We start from the raw sequence: 14,563 nt of genomic DNA on the forward strand, positions 1-14,563 counted from the left end.
CTATTAACGCATCGCATCTATGGTTTATGAACTGGTGTATGTTGTCTGCTTGTGGACCTTAGTGTCACAGTGGGGCATAGACCACATCAGCTTCGCTCTTAACCCAAAAGCGGCAATATGTTACAATACGTTTTTTTTTTTCAATCTCTTTGTCTGTTTGTCTGAATTGAAAATTAATTCTCCGAAGTTATAACCTTTAAAGTCTGGGTAAAGCATAATTAAAGATGTTTGTCTCACCACAGAAAAATATGCTATTAACCACTCAACCGGATTTGAATGATAAGTATATAAATTAGGTTTCACGGTCATGAAAGGGAAAGGAGACAGACGGGGCCGGACGGTAAAAACGTTTTTAATGGTCCACATGCCCACCGGGATTTGTTGCGGTTTGACAGATGGCCAATACACCGATGCTAGCTAGCGAACCGTTGACGAGGTATGTAAGTATTGTATAACTCGCGATTGAGCAGCAGAAACACTGATGCTTTGTGCTCTAGATTTCTATTTATTTTGGGGTCGCTATGGCACCAGTGCGTCATCCAGCCATGATTTCAGGCTTGCCCAAAACAATCCTAAACAGGAAAATGGTTAAAAACAGTCTGATGGTGTAACACAATTCAGTAATGCTAGTTTATAACATGCATAATGTGTTAAGAAACAAATCTTAGATTTTTCTCTACCCAGACTTTAAGGTCAGGGTGAAAAGCTTTCTTCGCCCAAAGTAAATGCAGGAGTAAGAGAAGGAGGCGAATAGACAAGCAGCGAGACGGACGGGTTAAAGAGGTGGAGAGGGAGTGAGAGAAAAGAGAAAATACTGATATGGAAGGACCAAGCTGTCGATACATTAGTATGCTGACGGTATGGTTTTGACACTCAGCATGACTGCTGAGTGGTCTATAGGTAACAGATCGTGGCATTAAGCCCCCTGCCTCATACACATACAAACACACACACTCTAGTCACACTGCAAAGACAGACACATTTAGTGAGATGCAACAGCTCGACATAGGGGTAACACAGGAAGTGCCTAAAGCAGCCAAAGTACAGCTGAGCTCTCAAATGAGGTCATTTGAAAAATAGCAGCTAGAAAATAAACAAACATTGAAGATAAATACGCTGGCGGCATCGCTCAATATCTTCTCTGTTGCTCTTTGTCTTTTTCTTTTTTGCTTTTAAAGAAACTGCCAGTTTGTACTGTTTTCTATCATTATTGTTATAAAGTATGCTGCATGCGGAGACCTTGTAAGGGTGACTTGCACAATTTAGAGTGATTCCTAGCAAACAGTATCAGTCTGTCATATAACAATGCCACTTTTTTTGCCTTGACCTTTAAAGACGTACTCAAATGTCTTTGCTATTTTGATTACTGCATTCTAGGCATTATAAGCTTTGGTGAATTACAAATAACTTAAACTGAAGTGAAACATTCATCAGTAAGTCTCTTGTGTTTGAGGTGGAACTAAATCACTCTTTGAATAGGAACTTCAATCTCTCCCGGTATCTACAACAAACAGGCAGAGAAGGAACACACACTTACATACACACACACACACACACACACACACACACACACACACACACACACACACACACACACACACACACACACACACACACACACACACACACACACACACACACACACACACACACAACACCACTAACACCATCCAATTCATCTTCTCGGAAACAAAGGGAGGCTTCTAATCAACACAAGACAGAGAACAAGCCGTGGCACAACAAGCATGGTATAAGCAGTCAGATAAGGCAGATAATTGCAGATGCTGTATAGACAAGTAACGAGTGTGATTTTGTACAACTCCAACATTCAGTCCCGACAATCGAACTCTGACATAAATGATAAATAGCGGGGTCTGCATCTGTCTCGAGCAGTGTAATTGGCAAAATTGGAAAGTTCCTTTGTGATTCACAACGCATGATCTGCCCCGTCAATAGTATAGTTATCTTGGACTGCTGTGAAACAACTGCCAACCCAAATGATCTTTGGCCCTTGACTAATGTTTTCGAAATCTCGGATTTGAGAAAACTGAGAAAACTACTGTTTGTTGTATCAACTCAGCCCCTTCTGTTAGCATAGATTTGTTTTTTGTTCTGCTCTATCTATGAGTACCTTGCTGTGAGTAAATAAAACCTTATCTGTAAGGGTTTAAATCAACGGCATCACGAACACACGCAAGATTGCTCAATGCGGAGCAATCTTAGAAAGCTCTTCAAACTTCAACTGTAGGTACAAAGACGCCTGGACAAAGACTTCTTCTTTATCCACTTTTCTCCCTCGCCTCTGCTTTGTTTGCATATTTGACCCATTCCTACCATCTTTGGCTTACAGGACATTAGAAGATTGAATCTTGGTTTGTATAGGACTTTTTGACTGCGAGTGAATATCTTTTGAACAGCTGGATTGAACTGATAGGCTTACTAGGATCAAGGAGAGTAAATAATGTGCCTAGAGGGGAGAGATCCACTCCTCCATTACCGAGGCTGAGAAAGAGGATGGATAATAGGCATCCTGTGTGTGCCTGCCTCACAAACACACTCAAAAGTATGTTAGTGATTGTAGGTGTGTGTGTGTGTGTGTGTGTGTGAGGGTTTCTGTCAGATGTGACATTCCTTTAGTGTGTTCGATCGACATGGAAAATGGAAGCCTCTATCGCTCACCCTCTTTTTTCCAGCTTCCTTTCATCCCTCTCTGCCCCTCCCGTCTCGGGGTGAGAATTGCAAAATCAATAGCGCTAAATGGAGTTGCTGCGGAAGCCATTGAGTGTCCCTTCTAAGTGCTTGAGGAACAAGGAGAGTAAGAAGCAGCTGTGACACCCCACAGTTACCTCTACTCTTTCCACTCTATCCACCACATTCCTTTTTCCACAGTCTCTACTACTCTCTGTGCTTGTCCTCATTATTAAGTACAAGGCAGTAGTATCTTCTACCCTTAAATGACCTTTTCCTTAGTATACCTGTTATTAGAGATACTGAACAAGAAAGTATTGATAGTACATTCAACATGGTCTCGTCCAGAATTTGGTAGCAATACCTACGAAAAAATAATGTGCCGTAGTTCATAGATATCCCACGAAATGTTTTCATGTGTTACACACGTAATCCTGAAGAAGGACGTATAAACACCGCTAAAAATCACACAAGGGACATGGATGGGTCCGTCAAACAGCGATCTTTCAGCCAGGAGACCGCAGTTTGTTCCCCATGGGCAACAAAGTGTCAATATAATAGACTGTATAAGAAGTGGACATAGTCATCGTGACGTCACCCATTGATTTACGGCCATCGCCATGTTTTTTCTTTTTTTTGCAACCGGTGAACGGAAGTTACCATATTTGGAATGCGGAGGAGTGGCGCTGGATACGGCTCTGGTACTGTCAATCGCAGTAAGCCCGCCTTAAAGCACACTGCGCTTTATGGTCTATTTGACTCTACACTATATTTACTGTCACATCACGCCGAATCATTTGAATGTCTCCGAATATTTAGTGGGAAATATACCCGCTATACAGTGTCATCACTAATTTCCACAATGGAACAAAAAAAGTCCATGGTACTACTGACCCCCTAATGCAATGCCCTTTATAGAGTCATACGACACTACAGTACACCTGTGAGCGATGCTCACTGTAGAGTAAACAGTAAACTATCGAGTGTCTATCAGTAGGGAGTAGGGAATGAGTGAAAAGGGGAGCTATTTCAGAGCATTTGACTTGTTATATTAGGAAAAGCACAGGTGCAACAAATAACACTAAACATTGCTTTGTTCCATCAACTGTATATTGTAGCTTTGCAGTGATACCAGGAACTAGAGCTGGGTCATCTAAAGTCCTAATTTATGTTGTTAATTATACCCATGCTTTTCCTGCTATGACATGTCAAAATGCCTGAAGAGAAAAAGCTTCACTGTCAAAGGTTTGATCAGTATTTCGTGTCCACTTGCCTATCACAAGTATGCAGCTACTGGTGTTAAACCTTTTAGACCATTCCACAGTCGTTTTAGTATTTTTGCTGGTAAAAGCCGATAATGGATTTGAAGAGATTTTCAATGTCTCTCATGAAATACAATTGAGAAATCATAACCATATTCATATAATTGGTTTTAAAATAAAAGAACATTTTAAAAGATAAATGTGCCTGGATTTTCACTTTAGTTATACAGTCCACTTAACCTTCTAGCATTTTCAAAAAATCCAAATAGAATATCACATTGCACTGCTCTTTGACGTAAAATACCATGTGCTGCTCTGGGGCACAAATCAAATATTGATGTCAGTTTTTCTCATTCAAAAAGAAGTGGTTTCTCTCTAGTCTCCCCATTTTGCACCGAGATCCCACAATAACACAAATTCTTCAACCAAGTTTCACTCTTTTTTCACCCGGATGATAATATAGTAATTAATGGCACAACATGTTCAAATATGCAGGGAGCCACTACCATAAAAAAAGCATAGTAGCAACGATGAGTACACCAAACTGCACTGTACATCACAGATTGATGATGACAGAGTAGTTTTTTTCCTTCACTCTGCCCAATTGTGCTCCTACGATGTCATCCCTCTCATTAACCTCTATAGTATTTCAGACCAGTTTCCATTTATATTTAATGAGAGTCTCAGTACAAGTGATTTGTACTAGTGAGTAACTCATCACATATTCTCTTTGACTGCACTGCATGCTTCCTCCGTGGTCCTACGCAAGATCCAAACAAAGGAGCAAATGGGATGCCCGAGAGAATGAGAGAGAGAATAAGAGGAAGCGAGACTGAAATAGAACTGAGTCTTGAGGTTGTTTGCTTGTTTGCTAAGAAAAGCCAGCAGTCTGCTACTTGGCTGCCCTTTTCTTTGTTACAGCCACCTCCATGGGCCTCAGGAGAAAAGAACACTGGACTGAAAAACCCTTTTCAATCTACCTTTGACCGAGAACAAACAACCACCTGGTTGGAAGGTGAACACCAGCACGGATGCCTGGGAAACACACTGGGATGTTTGCATGCTGACAAGGCATTACACAGGAAACCAAAGCCTTGGAATGTAATCTTTCCAAGCAAGATAAAAAAAATATGATGGATAGGATTAATCAAAACTATATTAAAAAAACATGGTCACACAGACGTGAGCACACACACAAATACAAATCTTTTTTAATCTGCGTAGTGAGCAAAAACTCTTAAGAGCTTCCTGTGATTATGAAGCATTTTATAATAATCAGTATGAAGTGGACATATGTTGTATCCCTAGGGCAAACTGTTAGATTTAAATCTACCATTTTGTGAGCTGGGGATAGTCTGTTGAAAGGGGAGACTCCTGTGCACGAGGTCATTGGCTTATCATGAATATCATTTACACTCCAGGGATTTTTTGTTCTTTTTACGGTCGGATATCTCCGCTCAGCAACTGCTTGGTGAACTAGAGTGACTAGACGCCCTTCAGCCTGGATGATTCTCATTCAAGCATCCACCTGATGTGTCCTTGAGCAAGACTCCAGCACCAGAGTCACTGGTCTTACCCTGCATTGTAATGTTTTCAAGGGAGGGGACAAAAACAGATGTCACTGAGGACTAAAACTTAAAATGTGTATCTTCATATTCTATTAAAATACCTGCCAGCTGTGCATAATATCCCCTGAAATGCAGGGGTAATGCAAAGTACACCATTGTGTACATCTGCAGGATAATTACAGTAGGGAAAGTGCTGTGCAACATTCAGAGAGACGTAAAAATATCATTATATGCATCTTTCTAGCTGAAGCAATTTCATGTGGTGCCATTCCCTCCTTTGAAAGGCTTTCTGCAGGACTGAAACAGTAAACTGCAAATTAGTTCAACAACTCTCCAGAAGCATGACAGATAATAGAGATCTGCTGCTGGGTGAGCTATTACCCATAACTAAACAGACTTTCCACTTTGGGTCTATGCTTGCATGTGTGTGTGTGTGTGTGTGTGTGTACATAGGACAACAGTGTCTACCCTCTTATCTCCCTCAGCGAGGGGAAGAAAGTGATGGAGGGCCTCCAGTAATTAGAATGGAGAGCTTTCTCCTTTCACTACATAAATAATGATAGCCCTTCACATGCTGTAGAAAATCACCCTGAATCTACGCTCGCACCCAAATAGGACACGGACAAGCTCACACAAACACACTTCTCACCTGCTCCAGTTTCCAGTGGAACTCTGCAGGTCTGAAAGTGTCGACCTGAGTGAAATCTCTTCTGAGCAGGAACACCAGACGGCAGTTGTGGACATACAGCGAGTAATGGTGGCGGTTCATTTCTGCAATGGGAAGATCACAAACATGCATGGTCACACAAAGACTCAAACATCTGCTCCTTTGGTTTTCTTATTGATTTCTTTCTGGAGTCATACAAAAAAATAAAATCATTGAGCACAGCTGTGTGAAAGACTTAACTCTTTTCAGCTTCCTCAGATGGCTTCTTCACATCAAACACAGCTGTCAGCATGACTGAAAGTGTGGTCGCAGGGTGCATGCTGCTGTTATGTCTGGTTTTGTGATTATCAACTGGTTTCTGTGTAAGATGGCAATAAATGGCGAGTCCCACTTGCTCTGCTTTAATAAATGAATCAGCTTGAGGTGGGACGAGATGTAAGGTGTGCAACAGATTCTGCTCTAAATACAACTCCACAGTGGTGAGCGGGTGCTTGCCTTTCTTTGGTGTTCTAAAATGGAATCAGATGTTTGTCAAAACAACGTCAAATCAACATTGTGAAAATGTAAGATCATTCAGTTTGTATTAATAAAGTTAATACAAAGTTTTCCCCATTTTTATTTTGCAATTCTATGATTTGAAAATGGTGTTTACATTGTTGTTTTACAATTTCACTTCAGGTTGGGTGACCATTTTAATGTAATTTATTGTCTCTGCAGTACTAAAATCTCTGTGAACTCTTGAATGCAAATATGAAAAAAATAAGGGATGAAGGATCCATGTTGCTATCAAGATGCAAAGCTCGAGATGAACAATGACTTTTTAGCTCTTTTAGAACACATCCTTGATCATATTGTGCAAATTATTTCCCCCCAAAAATAATTACTTCGTATTTTTTTATCAAAATCCAATCATCTTTTCTTCTTGTAAAAAACAAAAGATGCTTACATAAGCTAGTACCAACCAATTTCAACCAATTATATCATGACATCCATCAATCAATGTGCAACTTTCAGTAACAAGGGAGATGTGTGGAGCCTCCGTCCTCTGTAGCTACGTATCAGATTTCTCTTGTAACTTTACACCGCTCAAATATTCTGTTTCACTGGCGAATACTCAGTACAGAAGCTAAAGACACTGTAACTTCAGTTTCAGTGGGACTTAATAATAATCATCATCCTAGTTATTTTTTCTGTATCTCCCATCTTTGATGTCACCAGGCTCAGCCAGACGATTGACAGGATACAATACATGGGCATTTCTCCACACAGTATCGGTGATCTGGCCTTCACACTGAGCCTTCTGGTACCATTCATATCCTTAAGCCAAAAAGTTGCAATAAAAAAAAAATGGTTTCGAAGATTCTGATGGTTTAACACAAACCACTCTGCAGTTTTGCATTACAAGATCAGACCACACATTTCGTAAGCTAATAAGCCATCTGTGGGACTATTGTGAAAGCATGCAATGTGCAGATGGCTTGCTTAATTACACAGTTCAGGCAGCTCAGTTCAGATATGCAGTGGGGGAAAAAATGTTTGAAAGACACTTGCCATTGTGGGCTTCTGTCGTGGCTTATCTATCTTGTTATTTTGTTGAACGGATGTTTTTGATAATGCTATGTTCATAGTTTGTTTCTAACGCTGAGGACACTAGGAAATCAAAGTGTAACATGTTTAAGTAAAAGGGACATAAGAATCAAGTAGTTTCCAGTACGTTTCTGAAATATAGGACAGTTAATGTAAACTCAACGACAATTTGTTATTCAAGTTCAGGTCAAATTTTCACTCTCTAACATGTTAGACGATGGAAATATACTTCTTAAGAGTGAGCACGTGAGAAATAGTTTCCTCACCGGTCTTGTCAGAGTTACACAGTAAGGTTTCCTTCTCAGCTCTGAGTCCTGGACTGGGCCCGTGTTTCATCCATGTTGCTATGGTGAACTGGTCTGTCAGGTTTTGGGGCACCACGTGATCTGGAACATTAGCAGCCTGGTGTCCGTCGAATCTGTAGATGAGGTCGCTGTCGCGGCTGCTGTCAGTCAGCAGAGATGCCGTCCAGTTTGTGGAAGGGCCGGAGGCAGGAAGGAGGTCAGTGCTGCCCGATGCTGCACCTGGATGTGTCAATCACATGATACAACACTGTCAAAGTGCCTGCACAGAGCATCAACCTGCAGAGAAACTGGTTCTCTTTTTCCTATGTGATTTCCAGAGTACCAGAAGTCAGCATACATCCGTTCATGACCTAATGTCGTTTGTGCATGTCAGAATGAATGTTTAGAAATGATGACTACATCTGTTGTAATCTCATATTACTGCCCATTTGATGTGGCTCATGTCACACCACATGGTTACTAACTTAATCCACTTACTTTTGCAACTATGTACTATATATTCAATCAAAATAAGATTTGTGCTGGCCCTATACTGTATCTCCCTAACTCATATCAAAAGTAATATGGCAATTCTAACACATGTTTTGAGAGCAAATCATTGATTAACAAGACATATAATCAACAACTCACATCTGTAAATCACCGGCTTGTGTGACGAGACATATTGACAAAGTTTAAATACTGATGAGGTGTTAAGAAAGTGTCAAAAGGAAAAAATATTGAAAATGATCATTGTGCACACATATTTAATTTGTTCAGGCTAAGATGTCAAGAGGTGATTTCTTCTATGAATTCAATTTTTCCTTGTCTGTCATTATTATTACTACCCTTTGCTCTCTCATAGTCCCCGACTCTTAAATGTACCTCACTATTTCATGGAACTTCTACTTCTTAAAATAATGTCGTTTCTCTCTTCTTCTTCTTCTTTCTCTCTTCTTACCACAGAGCTTTTGCAGAGACTTCTCAGAGTACGTTTCCCGATCACAGCCCTTCCCGATGTGAATGGTCTGTAGCTCTAACATCGCCTTCACGCCAGACAGAGGACCTCCACACGTTTCTATGTGCATCTTGGGAAACAGCTGCCTGCTTCCAGTCCCTGGCTCATAGTCCACCAGCTTGTTCCAACCTTTAAGGATCAAAATGTGTAAGAGTTTTCATTTAGTTATGTAACTGGTGTTATATGTTACAAGCACAGGTAACCTGGTATCACAGTGTAAACAATGGCTGAAAGAAATCTAGAAAAAGAAGAAATAAATTACACATTGAGTCATTAATATATGTGAAATGATAGCTGATGTCTATATCAGTCTCACCCTCAAGATTTAGATAGCTGGTCTGAGGTCTCATATTGAACATTTGACTTAAACTGATGCTTTCTCTAAAACAACTACAGGTTCAACACTAACCTTTCACTTTGTGTAACAATAAATTAAATATCTCATTGTGAGGTTACAGTTCTTAAAAGGTTTAGTATAAGCCTCATATTCTACAGTGTACTGTAAAAATGTTGTATCTTAAAATTGCGAGAACTACGAAATCTTTCGGGGCAACATCGAATTAAAATGTTACCTCATTCATAGTATGTGTATAATTGCTTGTATTTCAAGTGATAAACAACTACTTCAGCATATTTATATCTTTAAATACTGTTCACTGAAGGACCCACATATGTCTTGTTAGAGCTGTCCACAGAAATGTAGGAAATAATGTTTCTGGTTTTCTGTAGTTGTTTCATAATGAGCATGTGGGTCTTGAATGAAGGATAGCTATCCACACAGGTTTGAGATTTTCTCAGTGATTTCTTGCCCTGTGTCAAGTTCAAAAGGAGACTGAAAGGGCCAGTAACATGACAGGCGTGGTAGAAAGAGGTGCTGGCCTCCTTGTAACTGTCAGTCCTGTTGCCAGGTGTTGCCATACTTTCATTACCCAGGTGTTATATCCATCCTCGATGCACGGAAATCTTTGAATCGCGTTGGTGAAAGGGATTCACAAGCACGATTGAATATGTGTGTTTGTGTGTGTGTAGGTGGACACCTGGCAACTCTTTCCAAGCCTACAGAATATGATATCATGAATCCTGAGACAAAAGGAAAAGCAAACTGACATCAGGTAGGCGAGGAGGAGTGAGAAGTGAGGTGGAGCAAGACGTATTTAGCCATAATTTAATGCCGGGGAGCCTTCTCCAAAAAAAAGAGCCGCAGAAGAACTGCTGACCTTTACACACAGACAATATATAAGGTTGAGTACAAAAGACTTGATGTTTTATCCAAGGCATTAAGCTGCTGTGGGTTAATGGTTTTAAAACAGGATTATGCAGTACGGCCTTTTTTATGAGCCAAATCGCAACGATTCATGCAACATTGATGAGGGTAAGATAGAAAGTGTTGCTTTGTGATTCTAATGCTCAGAGGCGAGAGCCCCGTAGTACCATCTGGATCTGCACATTCCCCTTCCATTCCTAAATTATTTCTTTGTTCAGCCTACTGTGCCAAAACCAGTAGAGCTCGGCTGTACATGAAGATGACATTAACAAAAAGCTGAATGACATTTCAGACAACTTTCTCAAGACTAAACTCTCTCTCTGTGATGTGCACTGACATTTCCCTCAATGAGTGTCCCTAAAGCCTAAACAACTGGCATTCACATCATTTTCAGTAAGTGCTCTCTTTGCACTAATGGATCTTTTCTGTAACAATAGGCTTCGTCAGATGTCATTTTTCCTTCTGAATTATCTTGTCTTGTCATATCATACAATTATATGATACCAATAGACACGCGGCAAGATCTGTCAGCATGTGAGTTAGCAAGTATCTTTAGGGTAGCTGAAGAACATCCTCTACTCAACCATCATGTACAATTATACCATGGCTATGGGAAATAGAGTATTTGAACCTTATCAACATATATTCCAGTCAACTCTGAACCAAAGATACTCACAATTTTATCTAAAAATGGATGCAATGGATACACAACTTTGGCGAACGTCAAGGTGAGAGCAATCGTCTCGGTGTTTAGATGCATGAAAATAATAGATGAGATGAAATCGATTATTTAACGCACAACAGTATTATTGTCTTTATCATTGCAAACAAACGTATCTAACTCCATGCCACACTGTATACGTATATATATGGATATATATATATATTTGTTTTACAGTTTGTAGCAATACAGATTTTGTACAAAACAGTATTGCTTAAAATGTAATGAGGTGACACAGCAACACTTCAAGATTAAGTTTAGTTTACCCTCCACATGGAGAGCCCATGTAGCTCAGGGGTTAAGACGCCACTATTAAACCACATCTCCGGTTTGAGTCCGGCCGGGATTATTTGTTGTATCTCTCTCTCCTTCCTTTATGTAATAAAGGCTTAAAATGGCAATAAAACAACTTGACAATGAAGTATCCTCCACATGGTCTCAGTGTATGTAGAAATTGTCAAAAAACTATTTTGTTCAAACAAAAGTGGCTCGGTTGCTCTTGGAGCTTTATAATAATATGATGGGGATGAATGAAACTGTTAAGGGGATCTGGTCGTGGATTTAAACAGCACTACTTACGCTGATGTTCAAGAAACATGCTTTCATATAATGAAGCACAGCTTTGCAGTAGATTGGGGTTTTCTAACAAGCGGCAATATTTTAAAGAATGTAAAAAATAACCATCACCTCCCTCCTTCACTATAAGTTTCTTCCTCTCTTTCCTCCCCTGTTCATACGGGCTCTCTTTCTTCCTCCTTTTCCCCTCTTATCTCTCTCTGTCTCCCTCTTTCATTCCTGTGTGAGCTTGACTCCTGAGATGCTGTCAGTGTTGACAGGTGAAGCAGCAGGGGAGACAGGCTGGCTTGAATGCCAAGCTGCTAGCATGTTAAAGGAGGAAAAAAAAAACACACACACTCCAGTCAACTTTCCCTCTCGAGGTTTTTGTTCAGGTCCTCTGATTTCCTCGAGAGACTTTCATTCTAAAATGAGATAGAATTCCCTCGAGGGGAAAGATATGCTAAAATACTGCACTGTCTTCTTCAATTTAGGTAGTATTGCTTTACATTTAAAGTACCTTTAAACAATATATCAGTGGACTTTATACCAGCATAGTAATACGTACACTGTCAATTATTACAAGGCAAATTAATACATTTTTAAAATATTTCAGTGGCTGTTTCTTTATCTCTGACCTTGCCATCCGGGTTTGCAGACAGGCTTGACATCAATATTCACAGCCACGTCCTCCTTTGCTCTCTTCTGGCCGCAGTCAAAGGCCGTCACCATAATCTTGTAGCTTTGCTGCTTGTCATAGCTCAGCCGCTCTGTGTTTCTGATGTTTCCTAAAGGACACACATACAAAGAGGAAATGTAAATTACTGACAGAGTGAAGAATGGTTAGGCTTATTTGACTATAATAAAGCAAGAAACACTTCCCACTGAGCAGTAATTGAAACTGACTTTGCGTTAAAAAAAAAGTGCTCCTCGAAAACAAAACATAGCTCTTTGTTTTTATTGAAGCCTTTTACTGGAAACTGAAGGTCCAGTAACCTTGTATTACATTTGAAAATCTGAGCCTCTCCCGCATGATTTCATCTGATTTCGTGCGGAATCCGACCCAGTGGCACCGTCGACAAGCAATAACAATAACTATCCAATCGTCTCTCTTGCTGTCAGGTTTACTTATGTAGGTCATTTAGAAGCCTCAGTATTACATTGAGACGGTATCAAAACCAGTTAAAACACACACAAAGTAACTTTCACAGTACCTTTAAGTAGCATACAGTAATATGTTACTATTTTATTGAAAGTAACTTGTGTAGTCTTATAAAGAAATCGTTACAGTGAATATACTAACTGGGAGAAATATCCAGCATTATAACTGCTTCCTAATTACTGAGGAAGAACTACAAATGATCAGAGATGCATCATATCTCAAAGAGAATGCTTGATGGTCGCATGCGTCACCAAAACACTGTGTTAACTTTGTGCAGAACTTTATTTTCTACCTAGCAGGGCCTGTTTTTAGTGAGTTTTAATATTACTTTTGTTGCATATTTTTGCAGTGTTTTTTGGGATCACACAAAGATATTGTGAAAGCCAAACTCTTGTCCAAATCGAGATCCTGAAGCAATGGTGACTTCATATTACCAGAGCGCTGATTGCAGCAGTTCCTTTGTAGACTTTGTTTACATTTTTCAAAGAACTTGCTAGAGCATATTAGCTTTGCAGTATAAAATACTGTGGGCATGTGAGCTGGTTTTATGAGACCAGTTGAATCCAAAGTTTAAAATAAGGTACAGTAACCCATTCATCTTGCTTCATGAGAGCGGCCCCAGGTGGAGTGAAGACTACTCAACTGTAGCCACCACGGTTCGGGTTGGCTGTTTGTCAGGAGTAGACAACACGCACAAACAAACACAGACTTAGAGAGAGCAAGAGGAGAAGAGAGAGACTCCTGTGTATTTCATTGATTACTTGACATTTTTTATATTGGATGCCTGAAGCCCTAAGTGCATGGGACTAGTATTACCAGGGGTCTGCAGGGGTCTTCACCCACGTCCCCTCTACATGGTGTGAGGAGCCCAACAAGTGTGAAAAAATATTACGACTATATTGATTCACTAGGGATTACACCCCAGGAAGACAGCTTACAACAATTCTACGGTATGTTTTACTGAACGAGCTAAATTTTAACAATGCAGCAGTGCGGTTCATAGCCTCTTTAAACAGAGTTAGCTGCTGGTTGCAACGAATGCTGTACATCACAAAGAACATCAAAGCAGAAACAACACAAGACTTATTCAGAATTATTTTACAGATGATGATTAAACACATAATTTATATTTAAGACAGATACGGATGCTCCTAAAGATAAACAGCAGGCTTCAAAGCGATGTCGTGTTCTTAGTTTGTCAAAGATTTTTCCTATCAGTCATTCACAGTTCATCTACAGACACATGAGGACAACTAAAGCTATTTTTGTTGTTAGCATCTGGAGGCTTGGCTGTCACTCTGGTTGCTGTCAGAGAGTAGAGCAGAAAAGATGAAAAGAGAGAGAGGAGGAGGGGAGGCCAGAGGAGAGGAGTTTTAGTGAGCAGTGATCAGTTCAGAGCACAGCAGTACAGAAAAGAGATGATCTTAAAATGTCAGAGGAAGAAAGGTGATGAGGTCAGAGTCAAACAAGTCCCACAGTGACTATTAAACCACAGCTGGTGTAAACAACAATAACAGTTAAGGAACAGGATTTCAACCAAATGCCACTTTTTCAACAGGTAAGATGATATTTTACTTTAAAAAGTAATTTTACTCTTCTTAGTTAATTTGCAGGAATCCTCAAACGTCTTCCTCTCTGGGGATCTATGGTGCCCCTCTGTATTAGGATTTTCTTAATCTCCAGATAGTTATTAAAGGGACACCAATTATAGACATGAAATTCAGCTTGTCACAAGGAGTACTAGTCAACATGTGAATACAGTTGCATAATGACTTACGTGGCTCTGG

At 40.0% G+C, this 14,563-nt stretch overlaps 1 protein-coding gene across 1 annotated transcript in view; it reads right to left on the reverse strand.

The window, feature by feature from the left end:
• LOC306706717 (calsyntenin-2-like) overlaps positions 1-14,563 on the reverse strand; it is a gene marked incomplete at both ends in the record, with an annotated part of 120,730 nt that overhangs the window by 17,461 nt on the left and 88,706 nt on the right. The window contains 4 exons of the mRNA XM_079173880.1: positions 6,168-6,289; positions 8,039-8,296; positions 9,018-9,203; positions 12,253-12,402. Of these exons, the coding sequence (XP_079030006.1) occupies positions 6,168-6,289; positions 8,039-8,296; positions 9,018-9,203; positions 12,253-12,402 (716 nt within the window). The remainder of the gene's footprint in view (positions 1-6,167; positions 6,290-8,038; positions 8,297-9,017; positions 9,204-12,252; positions 12,403-14,563) is intronic.

Source organism: Pholis gunnellus, assembly GCF_910591455.1.
Source record: "Pholis gunnellus genome assembly, chromosome: 14".
In the NCBI taxonomy this organism is placed as follows: Eukaryota; Metazoa; Chordata; class Actinopteri; order Perciformes; family Pholidae; genus Pholis; species Pholis gunnellus.